This window comes from Cucurbita moschata, unplaced genomic scaffold (genome assembly GCF_002738365.1).
Source record: "Cucurbita moschata cultivar Rifu unplaced genomic scaffold, Cmos_1.0 Cmo_Scf00024, whole genome shotgun sequence".
Lineage (NCBI taxonomy): Eukaryota > Viridiplantae > Streptophyta > Magnoliopsida > Cucurbitales > Cucurbitaceae > Cucurbita > Cucurbita moschata.
In genome coordinates, this window is record NW_019268540.1 from 12,624 (window position 1) to 30,703 (window position 18,080).

The 18,080-nt window shown below is 35.7% G+C and overlaps 4 protein-coding genes and 1 long non-coding RNA gene across 5 annotated transcripts; 1 reads left to right on the forward strand and 4 right to left on the reverse strand.

Annotated features, from left to right (window-relative positions):
• Positions 1-664: 664 nt before the first annotated feature.
• On the reverse strand, positions 665-2,550 carry LOC111461012 (B3 domain-containing protein Os03g0120900-like). The gene has a single exon (XM_023104435.1). The coding sequence runs from the start codon at positions 2,004-2,006 to the stop codon at positions 978-980; it is 1,029 nt and encodes a 342-aa protein (XP_022960203.1). The 5' UTR covers positions 2,007-2,550; the 3' UTR covers positions 665-977.
• A 4,430-nt stretch (positions 2,551-6,980) lies between these two features.
• On the reverse strand, positions 6,981-8,645 carry LOC111461011 (soluble inorganic pyrophosphatase 1). The gene is made up of 9 exons (XM_023104434.1): positions 8,571-8,645; positions 8,359-8,481; positions 8,234-8,262; positions 8,040-8,105; positions 7,818-7,925; positions 7,632-7,697; positions 7,433-7,553; positions 7,271-7,352; positions 6,981-7,180 (listed from the first exon to the last, which is right to left on the reverse strand). Exons 2-9 carry the CDS (start codon positions 8,477-8,479, stop codon positions 7,138-7,140), a joined length of 636 nt encoding a protein of 211 aa, XP_022960202.1. The 5' UTR covers positions 8,480-8,481; positions 8,571-8,645; the 3' UTR covers positions 6,981-7,137.
• A 2,059-nt stretch (positions 8,646-10,704) lies between these two features.
• Positions 10,705-13,284, forward strand: LOC111460885 (proton pump-interactor BIP103-like). The gene is made up of 8 exons (XM_023104229.1): positions 10,705-10,766; positions 10,938-11,219; positions 11,336-11,524; positions 11,614-11,736; positions 11,856-12,047; positions 12,133-12,333; positions 12,425-12,523; positions 12,622-13,284. The coding sequence occupies exons 2-8, from the start codon at positions 10,953-10,955 to the stop codon at positions 12,856-12,858; spliced, it is 1,308 nt and encodes a 435-aa protein (XP_022959997.1). The 5' UTR covers positions 10,705-10,766; positions 10,938-10,952; the 3' UTR covers positions 12,859-13,284.
• Positions 13,285-13,731: 447 nt separating this feature from the next.
• Positions 13,732-14,475, reverse strand: LOC111461129. Its single transcript, XM_023104625.1, has one exon. The coding sequence runs from the start codon at positions 14,473-14,475 to the stop codon at positions 13,732-13,734; it is 744 nt and encodes a 247-aa protein (XP_022960393.1).
• A 1,332-nt stretch (positions 14,476-15,807) lies between these two features.
• Positions 15,808-16,538, reverse strand: LOC111460887. The gene is made up of 2 exons (XR_002713489.1): positions 16,243-16,538; positions 15,808-16,140 (listed from the first exon to the last, which is right to left on the reverse strand). It is a non-coding gene; the product is annotated as an uncharacterized LOC111460887 (long non-coding RNA).
• Between the last annotated feature and the right edge of the window lie 1,542 nt (positions 16,539-18,080).

Consider the following 18,080-nt stretch of genomic DNA (forward strand, 5'->3'; position numbering starts at 1 on the left):
CTGGGTGTGTAGTATGTGTAGCTGTGCCATTGCGCAACATCTGCTACATATTATTTTTGTCCATGGGTTTCAGTACCACTCTTCCATTTTTATTATTTTTAATCCTCTTTAAACACTCTTCCAAAATATTATATATTTTAGTTCACACACAACTCATCTCTTTCTTGTAGCAGCTTTGTGGTGCGAGGGAAACATAGAAGCAGACACACATGGAACAACAACATCCATCACCACCACCAATGCTCTTTGCGACGTTTCTCCAACCAACTTTTTGTTCTAGCCTCCCACACCTATATGCCCTACCCTACCTCAATAGTTTCACTTTTGAGTTCCAATTACACATGTATAACCAATTTGGGTTCTGTCTGCATTTTGCAGATTAATCTTTTTTGTGTTGATTTTTTTGTAAAAGAGTCACCCGATTATATGCTATTTAAGTTGTCCCTTTTTAGTGACTAATTTCAGATGGATCAGGAGAATCCATTATATACGGTGGAGTTGAGCAAGTTTTGTTTACAAGGTTACTGAAGCCCCACCTTAAAGAAGTTGCAGGTTGAGATCATGACATTTAAAAATTGGGTGGAAAGAAATTGTTTGAAGAACATGGATAGAATTCTATGAAATGGAAGAACAGTCTATAATCTCGGGTATAACAAGCTCAAAATAATAATAATAGTAAATAAGTAAAATGAAGTTCAAGGGCTGCCAAGGGGAACAGTTTTGAGGATCCAGTATCTTGTTTTTCTTCCACTTACATGGCATTTGGTCAACTTTTTTGGAGTAAAAATAAAACAGAAACTGTGTTAAAAAAAAAATGGAAAATAGAAAAAGAGAAGAGAAACAGAAATTTCATATATAATGGAAGATTCCCATATCAGATTTCAACTATCATTTTTCTTTCTTGCCAAACCTTGTTCTTTTGAGGGGTTTCTGTACTCGTTTCTCTTCAATTGTGTTGTTGCACAAAAACCAACCGATCACTCATCCCAATTCAACGGCAAGGGCTCTTTCCCTCTCCTCGAAACGCCGCCGTTTGGAACATCATGTTCTCCTTCTCCATCAGCTGCAGCACACTCCATATTCACTCCAAACAGGCGGAGTCGTTTGAGGGTCGTGCCGCCGGAGCCGCCTTTGTTAATCCCCATCGAAGACCCTTCATTATTTACCACAATCCCATCCCCATTCCGCATCCTATAGAGAGAGGAGGAAGTAGAAGAGGAAATGGAGGGTTGAAAATAATACATGGAAGAATTATTATTACTACCGTGACTGCCCATCCCCAAATTTGACATTTGTAAGGCGTAATTGGGATAGAGATGGTGGTGGGTTCGTCTGGGCTGCAGTGGCGGCGGAGGTGGGAGAGTAGTAAAGTGGCGGTCAGATGCCCACCGAAGAGACTGTGGGAGGAGGAGGAGTGGGTGAGGGCGAGATGTGTCGGAACGGTGGCGCCAGTCAATGAAAAGGCGGTCCTTGGCGAAATCGCCAACGCCACGCTGGAAGGAAACCACGTCGCCTGCATCCAATTTCTTGTCTTTGACAAAACGGCTCCAGCCTTTTGTCATCACGTAGCTCTGGCTGCTGTTCCAGTAGGAGTAACGGAAGCGCCAGGGTTTGCCGTTACGGTCCTCGAAGTTCAAGATGAGGCCCTTGTCGTTGGTTGTTGAGTTGAGAGGGAAGTATTTTTCGGCGTGTTGCTTTGGGATGACAAGACGGTTTAATTTTCCGACATCGCTTGGAGTGACCACTTTGTCGAACATGTGCTCTCTCTCAACCGCAAACCCATTGTTGTTGGAGTCAATTCTGAGGGACAAGTCCATGGGAGGGTGCTGATTTTGGGAGTGATTTGGAGGGTGTTGAAGGCAGTGGTGGTGGTTTTGAGAGTGGGAATTTGTGAAGAAATCGCATGCAACAGTCGGGATTTCTTCTTCTTCCTCCTCCTCCTCTTCTTCTTCTTCTTCTTCTTCTTCTTCTTCTTCTTCTTGCTTTGATTTTGTGAGAAAATCCATGGGGGGTTTGGTGGAAAATGAAGTAGAGCGAATAATTAGGAGAAAAGAAGCATATCTGTGGCGCTAGTGTTGGTAATGGAGGAGATTGTTGGGTAACCTTGTAAACCCTAAACAGGAAAACCCATTGGAGACTGAATAAACTGAAGCTGATTCTCTATTTCTTTGTTGCCTTTTTTGTTTGCCTGGGTGCTACCAAATTCCTGAGATTGGGATACACACTTGAGAGGAAATTGAGCTCCACTCACAAACGCAAATCAGAGAGAGAGAGAGAGAATGTGCGTGTGATGTGGTTTCTCTACTTTATTTAAACCCAACTAGATTAATACATTGCATACGCACACCCTATAGCTTTCCTAGCTCCTAAGAAGCTTCTCCAAACTAGGAGATTTATGATCAATAAAAGAACAAAGGAGATTAAACCCCAAATTTGAGAGAGAGAAAGAGAGATAGGGGAAGCATTTTGGGTTAAGGGGGATAATGGTAAAATGGATAACTTGAGAAGAGATTAGGGGCATCGAGGTTAGAAAAAAGGGAATGAGAGGATAGTGTGTGTGTGTGTGTGTTTGTGTGTGGGGGGAGTGAGTGATTGATTGAAATGTAATATTGTTTGTGGAAAAACTGATAAAATGGTCCTGCGGGTGGGTGGGTGGGGGAAGAAAAGAAAGAGAGAAAGAGAGACAGAGAGAGAGCACAAATTAAAGGGCACCCAATTCTCCCTACTCCCACCTCCATATATATCTATCTATCATCCTTGCTCGCTGCAAAAGATTCTTTTTAAGTTTTTATTTGGTCCCCCAGCCCCCAGGCTGTGCCTCAATATCATGCTCCCTTTCCATAGCCTTCTACCTTAACTCCATAGCCCCAACTCCATAGCCCCCCCTTAGCTACTTCATTTATTAACTCTTTTTCCTTCACTTTCCTTCCTAACTAAATATTTCTCTCCTAACTACTAACTTCGCATATCTCTCTCTCTCTCTCTCTCTCTCTCTCTCTCTCTCTCTCTCTCTCTCTCTATATATATATATATATATATATATATATATATTTCACAGGATGGATAATGATTTCAAAGTGATACTCCTTGAATGGCCAAATTTCACAAATAAAATAAAATGGTCGCAAGAGGAACTCAAAATTACCTAACAACCAATTAGTAGGGCAAATTCCTAAATGTGTTTAAGAGTTAAGAGGTAACCAAAAATCATACGAAAGTGATTAATTAGGTACGCAAATCACTAATCTTGTTTGGCCAAGTTAGGTCATGTCTAATAAAAAAAAATAATAATATAGTTGCCCTAACATGTATGTGAAAATCAAAACCTTTCCTCATGCTACAAAGGGGTAATTGAGTAGAATTAGGCCTTTAGGCATGATTAACAACCACTATTCTCTTCTTTACCTACATATAATTCTTTTTTATTATTATCGGTTCCAATAGAAAACATATAATTATGTATCTATGATTTATCCTCACACAAAACAAAAGTGGGCATGTTAGAGAACTCCAAAACTAACTTTTATCTACGCGCAACTAGTAGCGTCGAAATAGGCGGACCTTTTTTTACTACTTTTTCTCTGTTTCCAATTCACACTATTTTCAAACTCTCCAAAAAACTCAAATAATAAAGCTCAAGAAATTAATTATTTAGTTGAAAAATGCAGGGGCAGTACACCAACTGTGGAAGAAAGATAAGTATTAAATGGAAATTGAAATTGATATGGTATATGCCCAATTATTTTATCTTATGTAGTCACAAAAAGCAAGGAGACCATGTATTTGAAAATTAAAGGGCTGGAGAGAGTAGAAGCGAAATTAGTTAAGCCTTAAATGAATCATTTGTTAATTAGATAAATGTGATGCAAATGTGGTCCAATAAATTGTAGATAAGACTAAATGTGGGTGTACGATAATGAATTAATAAATCTAGAGAGAGATCTAAATCTTACAAACAATGAAATAATAGTTGGGATTTAAACTTTAAGGTTGATTTTATTTGGGTCCTACATTTTAGAAATATTAAAAATATAATTACTCCACTTAAAACTTAATTTGAGAATAGCTTTTTAAGGAATTAGCACATATATTTTGAATTGAGAAGTCATATGTTCAAATCAATTCATACATATTGAAGCCATACATATTGAAACCATACATATTGAAACCATGAAGCAGTTTGAAGAGATAATATATCCAACATTTGGGTTCCCCAGTAGAACTAAAAAATTCAAAACCTAATTGCTAGGAAATTAAGGATTCCATTTGCGGACGGCATCCCAACAGATTTAATTGGAACATTGTTGCTGTACCCGTTGACTTTTAAATACTTATTTCTAAATTATTATTAAGTTGTATTCTAGTGTGCATTATTAAAATATTATTTCAACCACAAACTTCGATGGAAACCTAACCCACGCCCAATTTTGTTCGACTTTGGCATCCTCGGTCTCCAACAGAGTGAGTAGCGGTCTAAGTTGGATTCTAATTTCGATCTCTCTTCAAGATTTTCGGTAGGTAACTAACAGCTTCGAACTCTTGTAAACTACTCCAGAATTGAATTTAGCCATTTAAACTCCTTCATGTTTAGGATTCTAACTAATTATATTGGATTATTAATGATGGCCAAGGAAGAGTCATTTTTTCATCTATCCTGTGGTCCTGGTTGAGTATGATTATGTTCTATAGTTAGGCATTTATTTTAGGACTTTTATTTTCAACCAAAAATTAGTGATGCTTAGATAACTCACTTTACCGTTGGAACATCAAGCTCTAGGTTGAATTTTTTATTTTATTATTTATTTTTTTTTTCCTTCTTCTTCTTGAAATGTTGAAATTTTTATATGATTGTTTGAAAAATAAAGTAAAAATGTTATGCACGTTAGATCATGTTATTAAATTAATATCTTATATCTAGAATTTTATGCATGCTCATAGAAGGTCCCTTCTTTTTTTATAAAATTTGACTGCACGAAAGCGATGCACTTTCAAGGACTATAAGTACAATAAAGTGATTAATGTAGAGCCAAAATGTATATAAAAATGATGCATACCTAGAAGTGTCTATGGGGCAAGAGAGTGATGCATACTTTAGGGTTTGATGTACATGAAAGTGATATACATATAATAATGTATATGAAAGTGATACCATCCCGAATAAGATATTGGGTTCTCCCAATAACTAAAAAGTGTATCATGCCTTAATCTAACTGGGGTTCGTGGTGGTGGAGGAACTGAATTGAAAAAAAGAGAGATTCCAGTTGTAAGATATCTAAGGAAACCGTCGCTGGAATTAAGATCTCATTCAAAGAGAAAGATATCAAATGAGGTGAAAAACCAAAATGTCAAGTTTTAAGTCTGGTTGTAATCCTATATGATAAGTCATAATAATTGCATATTCTGATGTTCAATAAAATCACTTATCGAGTAGTTTTAAGACTTTTGGGAACATAGTGAGAATTTTGTTTGTTAGCTTATATTTTTCAAAAATTAGAGACATAAAAACAAAATAAATATCCCACAATCTAAATAAATAGTTTGTAAAAGGTGTATTTATTTTGAGTTAAAAATTTGTGGAAAACGTAAAGAAGTAAAAGAAAGCAAACAAATGATAGGGAGAAGAAAGGAAAAATAGTATTATTATTGTTGTTGTTATTATAGATTAGGCTGTTTTAGTGGATGCAGAAGATAAGAAGCAAACAATAAGGGTTGACCAAAGAGAAAGGGGGGAGTGAAGTCATAAATTTTGTGACAGAGCCTTTTTGTAAAGCCGAAAGCTAGGCTCTGTATCTACTGTTCATATAATAATGAAGCAGAAAAAAAGGTTTACAATAATTAAAATTACTCAATGTGATGGGCATGATAATAGTAATCTCTGTCTTGAAAAAAGAAAGAAAAAAAATGATACAAGTTTGGTTAGTTTGTAATTATTATAGTCCCTATACATAGCAATAAAAATGGGTTATTATTATTTTTTCATTTTGGCAAAGTACATATATGGTATGTACTTTCACTACTGCTGGGTCCGTTTTATATACTACAATGCTTGGATAAATTTTACTTTACATTAAAAACTATTTATGAAAATATATATAAAATAATGATCGGATAAATTTCAATTTAAACTAAAAAATAGCAATTACTTTTATGCAATCTAGCTCCATATCATTTAGAAAAGAATGAAAAAAGAAGATTAATTGATGGGTACATTACAACATTACATTGAGAAAGAAAGAAAAGTGTACTAAGGTATAGAGGTAGCATGTTTGTTATAAAAGTATTAATAATAAGATAGGTAGATGATGAAAGAGTAGGCCCAGAGAGGTTAGCAAAACGGTGCCGCTTCCTGCTACCTGCCTGCCACCCACATCCCCTCTTTCCATACGGACAAAAGAAGTCTTAAGAGAATGGGGGCCCACGTCCTACCTATTTTCATCTCTCTCTCTCTTCATTTATTCAGATCACGGTACACCAGCATGGCCACTCAAAACACTATTTATTATATTGGCCCATTTATTCTATTTATATGATATTTATTTTTTTTCTCTTTTTTTTTTCTCTCTTTTTTGTTTCTTTTTCAATTATTTTCTTTTTCTTTTCCTTTTTCCTTTACACATTTCAATTATTTCTTTTATCATTAATACAAAACCATAAATTATTATTATTATTATTATTCTCCTTTCGTGTTTGTTGCACGTGTTTGGTATCACATACATACACATCTACAAGTTTTAGTTTTTTTTTTTCATTTAACTCTTTTATTATTTTAGAAATAATATTTAGTGATTAGATAGTGTAACACTTACTTCAAAAATATGAACCGGTCATATGCACAAACAAAAAAATAAAAATAAAAATTTAGACGAGAATTGATTGTGAAACTCATATCGATTGGAGAGGGGAACAAAGAGATGCATTTCTTATAAATGTGTGATTCCTAAGTTCAAAAAATTGATGTAAGCAAACAAAGAGAGACATTATAAGTTAGAACAAATTTTTTTAATAGACTATTGAGAACTCATCCAATATATTCATAAAATTGATAAAGCAAAACAAAAACAAAAACAAAAAATCAAAAAATAATATGGGTACGACCGGGTTTTATTAAGGTGCTCGGGTGGGATAAATTGCATTGGTCTATCGCCTCAGGGTGTGCAGAATGTACTCGGCGTAAAGATCCCTGCAAATTATTCAATTCAAAATCTTGTAAAAACAAAGATTGCAATGAAACTAGAATGTAGAATTCATTGGATCTGACTGAAACACTTGCATTGAGTACTGGATAGCTTCAAGAGCAACTCCTGAAGGTAAGAAATCGTTAACTGCCACCTCCTTGTTTTCGTTCTTTTTATCTGTGATTCAGTAGAGTTAAGACACATAATATCTTCTCAATTGCTGAATTGGTCCACACAAAGAGAGTTCGAAAGGATACAGTCTTCAAAGAAGCGGCGAATCTCAGAGAGACGGTGGGGGGCAAGCTCCTTGATGTCATTGTAATGCTTGTATTCAGGATCATCAGCACACACTGCAATGATCTTATCATCTTTCTCTCCCTGGTTCAAATCAAAAGCAACAATTTTATATTATTCCCCTAAATTAGGCTTCGTTTCTTTTCATTGCTTCAAAATTACCTGGTCAATCATGGGCATGAGTCCGATGGCCTTGGCTCGGAGGAAACACCCAGGAAGAACTGGTTCCTATACCAACAAAAAACAATGCCACTTTTTTGTAAATCCTCGCGGCCAATCAAGCTAAACCCTGCTGCAGGCAGGAAACAAAGTAATGTTGAGTGAATAATGAGTGAATAAAAAACAAACCTGCATAAGAACTAGAACATCCATAGGATCGTTGTCTTCGCATAGTGTGCGGGGGATGAACCCATAATTATGAGGATACACCACTGATGAATACAGAACCCTATCAACCTGTTCATTATGGACATGGGGTAGTAACATTTTTGAGATCCAAAGCATTTCAAGTTTTAGAACATAAAGTGGAAAGATATTTATTATGATCAAAGATTAAAATAGTTTGAATACCTTGATCAGCCCAGTCTTCTTGTCAAGTTCATATTTAACCTTGCTTCCCTTTGTAATCTCAACAACCTGTGTTGTTCAATGAATGAAGTGAAAATGAGTCCCAAACAACTCTAGTATGGCTGTTTCAAATTCATGGCCTCAATGTACAAATTTCCATCAATTTTGAAGATAAAAAGGGTGAGGGAAAATCATACACAGTTGAAAATCTTGGGAGCATCAGGTCCTGCACAGAAAAAGAGAGAAAACAAGCATGAGAATCATGTGTATAATCACAATGAACAAGGGTGGAACAAAAAGGTGAAGGTGAAGGTGGAGGTACCAATCTCAAGATCATGCCATGGATGTGCAGCAACCGATCTTCTAGACAGAGACGAAAGAATCCTCTCATTCAACTTGGGAGCTCGGTTCTTATCACCGTTGGCATTCTCGGCAGTGGTCATATCTAACAAAAACGCATAAAAGCAAAAAAGATGAGAATAAGGAAACTGAAAAATGGAAAAGGGGGGAATAGTAGAAGAAGAAAGGGAGTACCTGAAAGATTGGTGAAGGAAAGGGAAATGGCAGAGAGAGAGAGAGAGAGAGAGAAGAGGGAAAGATGGGGAAGCGTTGAGATGAAAATGGAGAATGAAGAATGAATTTATAGAGAAGAGGAAGAAGAGCGAGTCAATTGGGGAGAGAGCTGCCTCTTACACATCCACGTTTCAAATTTGGTTGGTTTTCACACAAGGAACAGGGTTGTCTTACTTTTTTTCTTTCTTTTTTTTTTTTTTTTACCATTTCTCCAAATTCTAATTACAGTCTCTTATTCTTTTTTTTTTTTTTTTTGTATAATTTTTCCTTATTAAAATACCTAGTAAGCTATTTTATTATTGAACCAATTATTTTTCCTTATTTATTAAATTAATTTTGTGGTTGTTGTAATGAGTAAGCCCTGTTATAAAGAAATTGAAAAGTTCATGTGTGGCCACTGCCCACGTTTATCATAAACAAATTCATATCAGTAGTTGCTTGCATGTCTAATAACATTATAATGCCTACTTTTTCCACACGCAAAATCAACTTCTTTATCTGCATTCCCACTCATACCTTTTCAAATCTCTCTCTTTTTTCTTTGCTTCATGCCAAGAATAGTTAAGACTTCATTCTAAGTTTACCTAACATCCTAAATACTAAAAGGTTACACCACAGTTGGTGCACTGGTAATGGTCTCGCAAGTTTGCACATGCTGGAAGTTAGATTTCATGTTACATCGGTGTTGATAGTAATATATAGACACTCTTGATTTACATGGACAGTTAACAAATTTTCAGACACTTGTATCTCCATGTTTTATTTTCAAATTGATGGTTAGATAGAGCATTTAAACTACGTTCTAGAAGACAAGATCGGAAACATAGGATTGTATTAGTATTGCCAACTTATTTTTTAAAAAGAGTTTATACATCTAAACTCGTCTTCAACCTATTCCAACCTTTTACAAACTTTGGACTTACAGCTAAAATAAAGTATAATTTTGGTTGTTGTAATGTATAAGCCCTATTATACTCTATGCTCCACGTGTTTAATGGACATTTTCTCCCTATTCAGCATATTTGAAATTGCATGTTAAATTGTATGCTAGATTCATATGAATGCTTGTATGGATTATGTGTGCTTAGTTGATTGATAAAAGTATCTCTCTAAGAAGCTTCATGAACATTTAGATTATGTTTTCAATGCTCAATGTGATTGATAAAATATCTCCCTAGTGCAACATGCATGAAACAAAATAAGATCATGGTGCCAGTGCTATGGGATTCTTGAACTAGGCCAAAAGTTTTTATTGCCTGAAAAAAAACATATGATAACTTACTAGACTAAAGATGACTAAGGATGGGATGAGAGCCTACACTTAATATATTTTTTTACTCACTATTTCCTTTTTTTTTTTTGTTTTTTTTTTCATGTTCGCAAGTTGTAGGTCAAAGTGGAAAAGCGTTTGAGAGTTGTGCGGTCATAGAAGGATTGTTCTGGAGGGTCAGTACGTCTTTGTATTTTGAGTCATTTATATTTTGATTTATAAATGTATCCCAAACCTATTTTCCGTTGGTAATCAAATAGATCAGTACCATCTGATAATTGAATTTTATTTTGTCTATAATTTTGATCAAATAGATCAGCACCGTCTGATCATTGAATTTTATTTTGTCTATAATTTTGATGTTATATGTCTTAATTGAATTTAATTTTAAATTTAATGGCATTTTCTTATTTAACTTTTATTTTTTAGTTTCAATCTGAGCTTCGAAACCTCGAATTACAAAATATCTCCCCACTCATTTCTTCATTCTGGGCTCTGCTTGAGATGGATCCATAGGATGTGTTGTATATCAACATGTTTGTATCCAATGAACGATCGGTTGATGTTTCTTGGGCAACGACCCCCTAGAAAATAGTTTAAATCAGAGCATTGATGCTATAGATTTATTATATTGTATTATATTAAATTTTCTACATAAACAAACAAACAGTTGACTTTATTTAAGGCAAACAGGTAGTTGAATTAAAAATAAAAATATTTTATTTGAACTTGGCGTGGGGAGCAAGCGTTCAATGCAGAGCTAACAAATTCACTTCCCATTGTTATATAACCCAATCAAGATATGGTTCCATTTAATCCCCGACTACAGCTACCATTTTCTTCCATTTACTGGGCCCATTTGTAGCACCCGTTGTTTTTATTTTGAGGTATCAAACGTCTTCTCTCTTTTTCTTGCTCTGTTTTTCCCCTGTAGTATCAGTAGTTATGAAAATTTTCAATTGCAACAATAAATTTAATGTGTAAGTTTAGAATTGGATGCATTTTCATTCGGTGTTTTTCAATGGCTTTTTCCTAGCTCGAAGTTGTTTTTGCATTAGGCAAATAAAAGCGCCATGGAAGAAGGTGAATTATATTGTAAAGAGAAGAAGGTGAGGGAGGAAGGATCAGAAGTTGCTGGTGAAGTGGCGATATTAGATTATTCTGATGATGAACGCCAATTGTTCGATGAAATGCGTGTTCGAGGTCGGCATTTTTATTTTGCCAAGGTTTTGCCAATTGAGAACCCAAAGATGGATGCCATGATTAAGAAGGCTGAAGAGACGATTGAGAAGATGAATCGAGATCAAGTTGTGACGGCCCAAAAGATAAGGGAAAGGATGGTATGTGAAAAGAACCCTAGTTTTTCTTTTTAGAACATTTTGGTTAAGTCTCCTGGTTTGGCACTTGCTTATGTGAGCTCTGAATAATGGAGGATTGGAATGAATTTTGTTCATAGATGGATCGTGACGCACTGCGCTCGAAATTGAACCGGATGAATTGTGGCAATTATGAACTCGCCCTAAAATGGAAGAGAAATAGTTTGGACTTCCTGTATCCCTCTCTAGACAAACTGACTTTTGCAAACAATGCATATAGAGGGAAATCGGTTAACTCGTGCTTGTCGGTAGGGGAAGTTGATAAGCAAGTATGGTGAATTGAACTCTTTCTTGTGTATTTTTGCAACACTTCCGATCTTCTTCATCTTATGCTGTTTATTTATCGTTGTGTCACCAGAAACTGTGTTTCTTGATGGTACATGGCTGTAAAAACATGGGTGACGAGAGAAAGCTATTAAGGGAAGTCAATGCAATGCAAGGGAAGGATGGTGGCATGACATTGGATGAACTCCGTGCTCCTGTAATATTCAAACTTGAGCGTCAATACAATATCCAATTTTACTTGTCGTTTTTAATGTCATGACCATTAATACTTGATGAATTATCATCTCTCTTAAGCTTCTGCGTTCTCATGAACAGATTCAACACTTGCAACAACGATTGTCCATCAACTATGTGGCGCATACAGAAATCGATGAAAATGCTCGTAGTGAAGTCATTCTCAATGCCGAAAAGCAACATGAAATTATTAGGGAGACAGCATTGGCTAATGCTGTAGTGAATGGAAAATTGTGGAACTCCCTTGGCTCGAAAAAGTCCATTCAACAGCAAGTAAGAGCCAAAACTAAAATTTAGGAGGGTTCTTTGACTGTATAGCTTACAACTAAAAAATCTCCATCTTTTTGTACGTTGAAAGGTTCAGGAACTCAACAATAGATCATGTGAACTAAGGGAAAGACAGAGAGAAGTAAATGCCAAAGTTGAGAAAGTAAATAAAGAAGTTAAGATGATAGAAAAAGATATACGTTCTCTACAAAAGCTCTTCACATATGCAAATCGCAAAAAGGACGAGGCATACAACAACATTCTTAAACTGAAGAGGCAGTATGGGGAGGAGGTACCTATGATTAGAAGCTCTAAATACTTTCATTTATTTATTTTGATGTGAGTTCAGTTGTACTGATATACATTGTGGTATTTCGTGTTAGAATGCTTCCTACTACCAATACCGTTCCCTCATGCGGAAGGTCCAAGTACTTGGTAAGAGGAAAGATACCGCAGCCATTCAAGAATTATCTCAAACACAGGTTGTTCCTATAATCCCTTGTTTGTTTATGAAGTGGTGGGGGGTTATTGTGTTTTTGTTAACAACTTTTGAAAGCTGATTTTTCCATTACACAAACAGGTTGAAAAGTTCATGCAACAGTGGAACAATAACCTAGATTTCAGAAACGATTACAAAAAGAGAGTTATCCCGCTTCTAAACAACCGTCATCTTGGCGTGGATGGGAGTATGATCACCAACCAGAAGGCAGAGGTTAAGGACTCTAAAAAAGCTCCTAAACCAGAGGCGCTTTCTAAAGCTAGATTGAAATGGTTGATGAAAGATACTGAAGATCCCTCCGAACTTCTTTTTCGGTGAAACTAAGGCGATAAACCCCTTTGCACATATGCTTCAAGTTTCAACTTTGATCCATTTATTCCTTAAACTTCTCCTTTTCTTGAACAACATTTCTCCCACATCATGTTCAAAAGTGTTTTACAAAGCTAGTTTTTCTGTGAAGTCATTTCCCCACTTGGAACTTTTGTTTGGAAGCCTATGAATTCAAAAAATATATAAAAAAAATAAAAACAAACCAAACCTTGCTACGATGATGTTCCTTTGTGACATGAATGTGCCACCTACAGTCATGCCTATAAGCTACTGTAGCAGAATGAAGATTGTCCCTCCATATTAACTAGGGAATCATTCATATGTTCTCTTATATAAATCTCATAGAAAATCACAAGCACAGCTCTAAAAAGAAAGATACGAAAGATACACCTTATTCACATTTAAGTAACAAATAAAAATAAATAAATGAGGCATCATTACAAGTAAGAGAGAGAGAAGGGTTGGAAAGGTGACCATCAGAAATTGGTTCGACCAAATCACAATGCTTAATTAGTAAGCAAAAATCCAACTTCCCATTTAACAAAAAGATATTATTATAAACTCAATATGCATTTTCTTTCCCATTTTCCTTCTCATTTTCTGACCAGCCAAACATATTGAACTAAAAAAAATATTAAAAAAAAAAAAAAAAAAAGGCATATTTCTCAAAAGCTGATCAAAGATGGGACCCTACCTATATATTCCATTTGCCACATAACACCTACCTTACTTTTTTTTCATTATTAATATTAATAACATTGGAATTTAATCTCTCTCATTTTGGGTCTCAAAAAAGAATAATAATAAAGAAAAGAAGTGGAAAAATATCAAAATATTCTCACTCTCTTTTTTTCTGAATTTCTAATTTGGACCCCAAAGACTCCATAGACGAGAATTAAATAACCCTAACACGTCCGGCCATACCTTCCGGGCCAAACCCTTGTGGTTGCTCGGCGGCGACGAAGGGACAACCACCATCGCAGCCCGCGCCTCAGTCCGTGGCAGTTCTCCACTTCCCTCTGCCGCTTCAACACCACCACTCACAGATGTCGCTGGAGCCACAGAACCGTCATCAATCGCCAACGGAAGAACTTCAGGCAACGGCGGCGGCGACAGAGGAGCAACATCGACAGGCTTCTCCGATGATCGGCGGCCGATTTTGTCCTTCCTCTTGCATTTGATGTTCTTGCCGGATTTTTCTCCGTTGGCCAATTGCTCTTCGAAAGCCTCAATGGCCTGATGAATTAGCTCGCCGTTCGGCGACGAGTTCCATCGGTTCCAGTAACTCATATAACAGTCAAAGCAACTAAGAGACGGCGGCGCGTGAACACACACGCTACCCGAATTGGCTCGTGGAGCACCGGATTTCTTCGAACCTCTCTTGGAAAATTTATTTTCCGATGGGGAAGACGACGGCGTTGACGTCTCCATGGATCTTCTCATCATGAAAGCCAAAACCTCTCGATCGTCGATGGTCAGAACCGTGAGAAGAGCCAAAATCGCCGCCGGAAGATAGTTGAAGACATCAAAGAAGTCCCCATCGGAAGAAGACGAAGGAGAAGAAGATGGAGATGGATGGACTTTACCTTTGTTCTTTATTTTCATGGCGGCCACTTTTTTTTTCTTTTTTTTTTTTTTCTTTTGGAGGGTTCCTGGACACAAACGAAATGGGTATTCGTATCTCTGGTTTTAACCTTCTAAGCTTCTAGGAAAATGGTGGGTTTTAGAGAGAGAGACTGATTTTGTTTGTTCGGACTTCAATTTACTTGGAAATTAAGGCAGAAGAGAGAGAGAGAGAGAGAGAGAGAGAGAGAGAGAGAGAGAGAGAGGTTGCTGGTCATTGTTTTTTACTACACTTTTTGGGTTCATTTAGAAATTTGGTTCCCTCTTCTCTGCTCAAATTTGACTTAAAAAAACAAAAACCCTAAGTTCATCAGTTATTTAAAATTTTACTGAATTTTAAAAAATTGCAATTTTTCCCTTCAGTTTTAATAAACATTGGCAAACCAAGAAATGTGGGACTATATTTGGATAAAATGTGAGATTTAATTTAAGAGAGCATGTTTATATGCTTGGGTCTTCCCCTAGGATATTCATTTTGGGCTCTTTCTTCGCCATTTATTCGGGTTCTCCACTCCGCCTTAATTTCATCTTCTACAATGGAAATGGGCCCAAAACTTCATATTACAAGCGCCACAAATACACTTTGGGACATGTATTCATATAGTTCTTGAGGTTGGAAAACAAAATGTAATAGTTCATATACTTCCCAATACACCCAATCATAATTTTGATATATAATATGATGTAACCTATAAATATATCTCTATAACACATAAACTTTAGAGTACAAATTCTTAAACATAAGAAAGGATATAGATACGCACATGCTTGGGGAGAATCTTTACTTTGATTATTTAAGAATCTTCCAAAACAAAAGTATGTAAATGAAACCATACCATTTTTATAAAAGCTTGCAAATGCCCAACTTCTTTGAAGCTTCCAGATTGGAAGGATTCATTAATTTAGTAACCATCTCTTTTTTCAAAAACCTATTTTTATATAGTATTTCAAATTAAGCAAACATTTGGAAAATGTCTTAAGCAAACATCTGTACATTTTAAGAATACAATATTTAATCAACATTTGAAACCAACATAATTTACAAACACTCCAAACCAATTTAAATATTTCAAACGCTCCAAACCAATAACTCCCAGTAGTGGAAAGCATGTGAAGAATGGAGGTTAAAACCCAGAAAAGAAGGAAAATAAGAAATTAAAAGAAAAGGAAAAAAAAAAAAAAAGATTATAATATTATTCTCTATGCTTCTTTAACTTTTCAAAAAGTTACCACACAATTATTAAAGTGTAGCATTGTTTGAATCCCACCACCAAAATATCTTATTTGGCTACTTTGTGCACAAGGAACCCAAAATTTCCAGAATTCAAAACACCAATCTTTATTGCACAATTAATGAGTCCCAACTAACAACTCCGGCTTTGGTTTTATTTTTTTTATTTGTCTTTTTCCTTCTAGTTCTGGTGTCATAATGATAATGATAAAAGATTGAAGGCTTCCATCTTATAAACTCATAAGGAAAACAATCTCAGTCTTCACTCTCATCATCTTCATCTTTAGCATTAGCTATCTTCCCAATCTAATCCATTCCCTCCGGCTATGCTTTGGGTCTTCACCTCACCCCAAGATGTTTGTTGTTCCTCGTCAGTGTCATTGTCATCCGCGTCGTGGGAGAACAAAAGCTGGGTGCTGCAAAATCATGTTGGTCATGAAAGTATGAGGGTATTGATTGAGGAAAAGGAGGAAGAAAAGGAAGAGCAAGAAAAAGAAAGAAGCGGAAGAGGTGGGCACCCTGGAGGGCGTCTCAACCGTGCGGATGGGAGTGAAAAGGAGAAGGAAACCACCACAGGCCTTCATTGCAAGAGAAGACTTAATACCAAAAAAGACATTATAATGATGCATGAAATTCAAGCTGGAACAGACTTAGAAACTACTTGGAAACAAAGAAGACAGAGAAAGAATGTAATTTTGATTCCCAATAGGAAAGGACAATTATTTCATGAAACAAAGCCTCCTCCTCAGACTCGTGATGTAATAAAAACACCGCCTTTGAAAACCAATTCAACAATAATTTTATTGTTTTAAAAAATAAAAAAGAAAAAGGAAATGTTGGAAAAGGGTGGGTGATATGTCAATGGCAAAGTTTTTAAGAGAAGGGACCCATAGGTGTTCCCTCGGTGGCCAACACAGGATGTGAAACCATGGAAGAAAAGGACAAATGTTAGCCACCTACCCATTATTATCGTCTCCTTTTTTTCTTTTTTTCTTTCCAAATGAAAATTTTCCCCTAAAATTTCCAATTTTCAAGTATGAAAGCAAGAAAAGTGTAGTGGAAATTTGTTGCCCAAATAAGCTGACATTTCTTTGTAATGTGTTTTGTCGCATTACCAATCACCATCAAAATTCCAAGGAAAAGAAAGAAACCCAACGTTAGAGCACTTTTATTAAAACATTAATACTTTAATTAATAAATAATGATATCATGGGTAGAATTCAAATTCATCTTAACAAAAAAAAAAAAAAAAAAAAAACCACCAAAATTCTTCTAAAACCTTATCTACCTCAACATGTGAACTCACTCTCATCATCCCTAATAGATACATTTTAAAATCGTGAGATTGACAATATCAATTAGCACAAAATGTTTCGTTTTTCTCTCCAATCGACATGAGATCTTGCATAATTTATCTTAAAAACAAGGAAAACATACGAAACACAAAACTATTTTAAAAATTGCTAACGTTTTTATTCTTCCATCACAATAATTATTGAGAATTTAAATTGCGAAAATGAAGACATGTTGGGGGTAATTGACATGGTAGGTGGAGTAGTGGAGTATGAAATTTGAATTGTTGAAGTTGATGCTGAGCATGAACAGAAGTTTTTGAAGGAATCATATATATATATATATGAAGGGGGGAAAGGGGGGAAAGGGGGAAAAAGCTCAGCAATTCAGTGAGTTAGTGGCACAAAATGAGTAAGGGTTTTAAAAACTAGGAAACAATATGATTGGCAAGGAGATTTGGTTTGGTAAGAGCTGGTATCATAATGATCCAACATGTCAACTAATAATTGCTACTATAGCTTATCAGAATCACCAATTCCACACATTTTTCGATTAGCCAAAACATTTCATGCCCTAAAAAAGTTATTGCACCCAAAAAAAAAAAAAAAAAACTTATATTTCCAAATTTAATTTCAACCATAAAAGGAGGCTGATCATAAACTAAACAAAAATGAAAAAGAAAAGTCCAAATTTGTACCGATTTGATATTAATTTGAGTTGACCCACCATATAAATTTGTGGATGATTAGAGAAGTGAGGAAGTGTTGTAAGATGTGATAAAACATGAAGGAGAAGGAGAAGGAGTAAATAGTTGTAAGATGTGATAAACATGAAGGAGAAGGAGAAGGAGTAAATAGTTGTAAGATGTGATAAACATGCTGGAGAAGGAGAAGGAGTAAATAAACGCAGTTCATAACCCTGCGAGCAGTTAAATTCAGATTACAGTTAATTGTAATATGAATGAATAGGCAACACCAGAAACACTAAAATTTCATCCACTTTTGGTTTGGACTTTATGACAAGATGAGAGGTGAAGCAAGCTGTAATGCATTTAAAAGCACAC

Coding starts and splice junctions, on each gene's coding strand:
- LOC111461129 (XM_023104625.1), bottom strand. CDS start 14,475: ATGAAAATAAAGAACAAAGGTAAAGTCCATCCATCTCCATCTTCTTCT.
- LOC111461012 (XM_023104435.1), bottom strand. CDS start 2,006: ATGGATTTTCTCACAAAATCAAAGCAAGAAGAAGAAGAAGAAGAAGAA.
- LOC111460885 (XM_023104229.1), top strand. CDS start 10,953: ATGGAAGAAGGTGAATTATATTGTAAAGAGAAGAAGGTGAGGGAGGAA. Junction 11,737..11,855: donor TGGATGAACTCCGTGCTCCT/GTAATATTCAAA, acceptor TCTCATGAACAG/ATTCAACACTTGCAACAACG. Junction 12,334..12,424: donor AGAGGCAGTATGGGGAGGAG/GTACCTATGATT, acceptor ATTTCGTGTTAG/AATGCTTCCTACTACCAATA.
- LOC111461011 (XM_023104434.1), bottom strand. CDS start 8,479: ATGACCACTGCCGAGAATGCCAACGGTGATAAGAACCGAGCTCCCAAG. Junction 8,263..8,358: donor ATGGCATGATCTTGAGATTG/GTACCTCCACCT, acceptor TTTTCTGTGCAG/GACCTGATGCTCCCAAGATT. Junction 7,698..7,817: donor ATGTTCTAGTTCTTATGCAG/GTTTGTTTTTTA, acceptor TTGTTGGTATAG/GAACCAGTTCTTCCTGGGTG.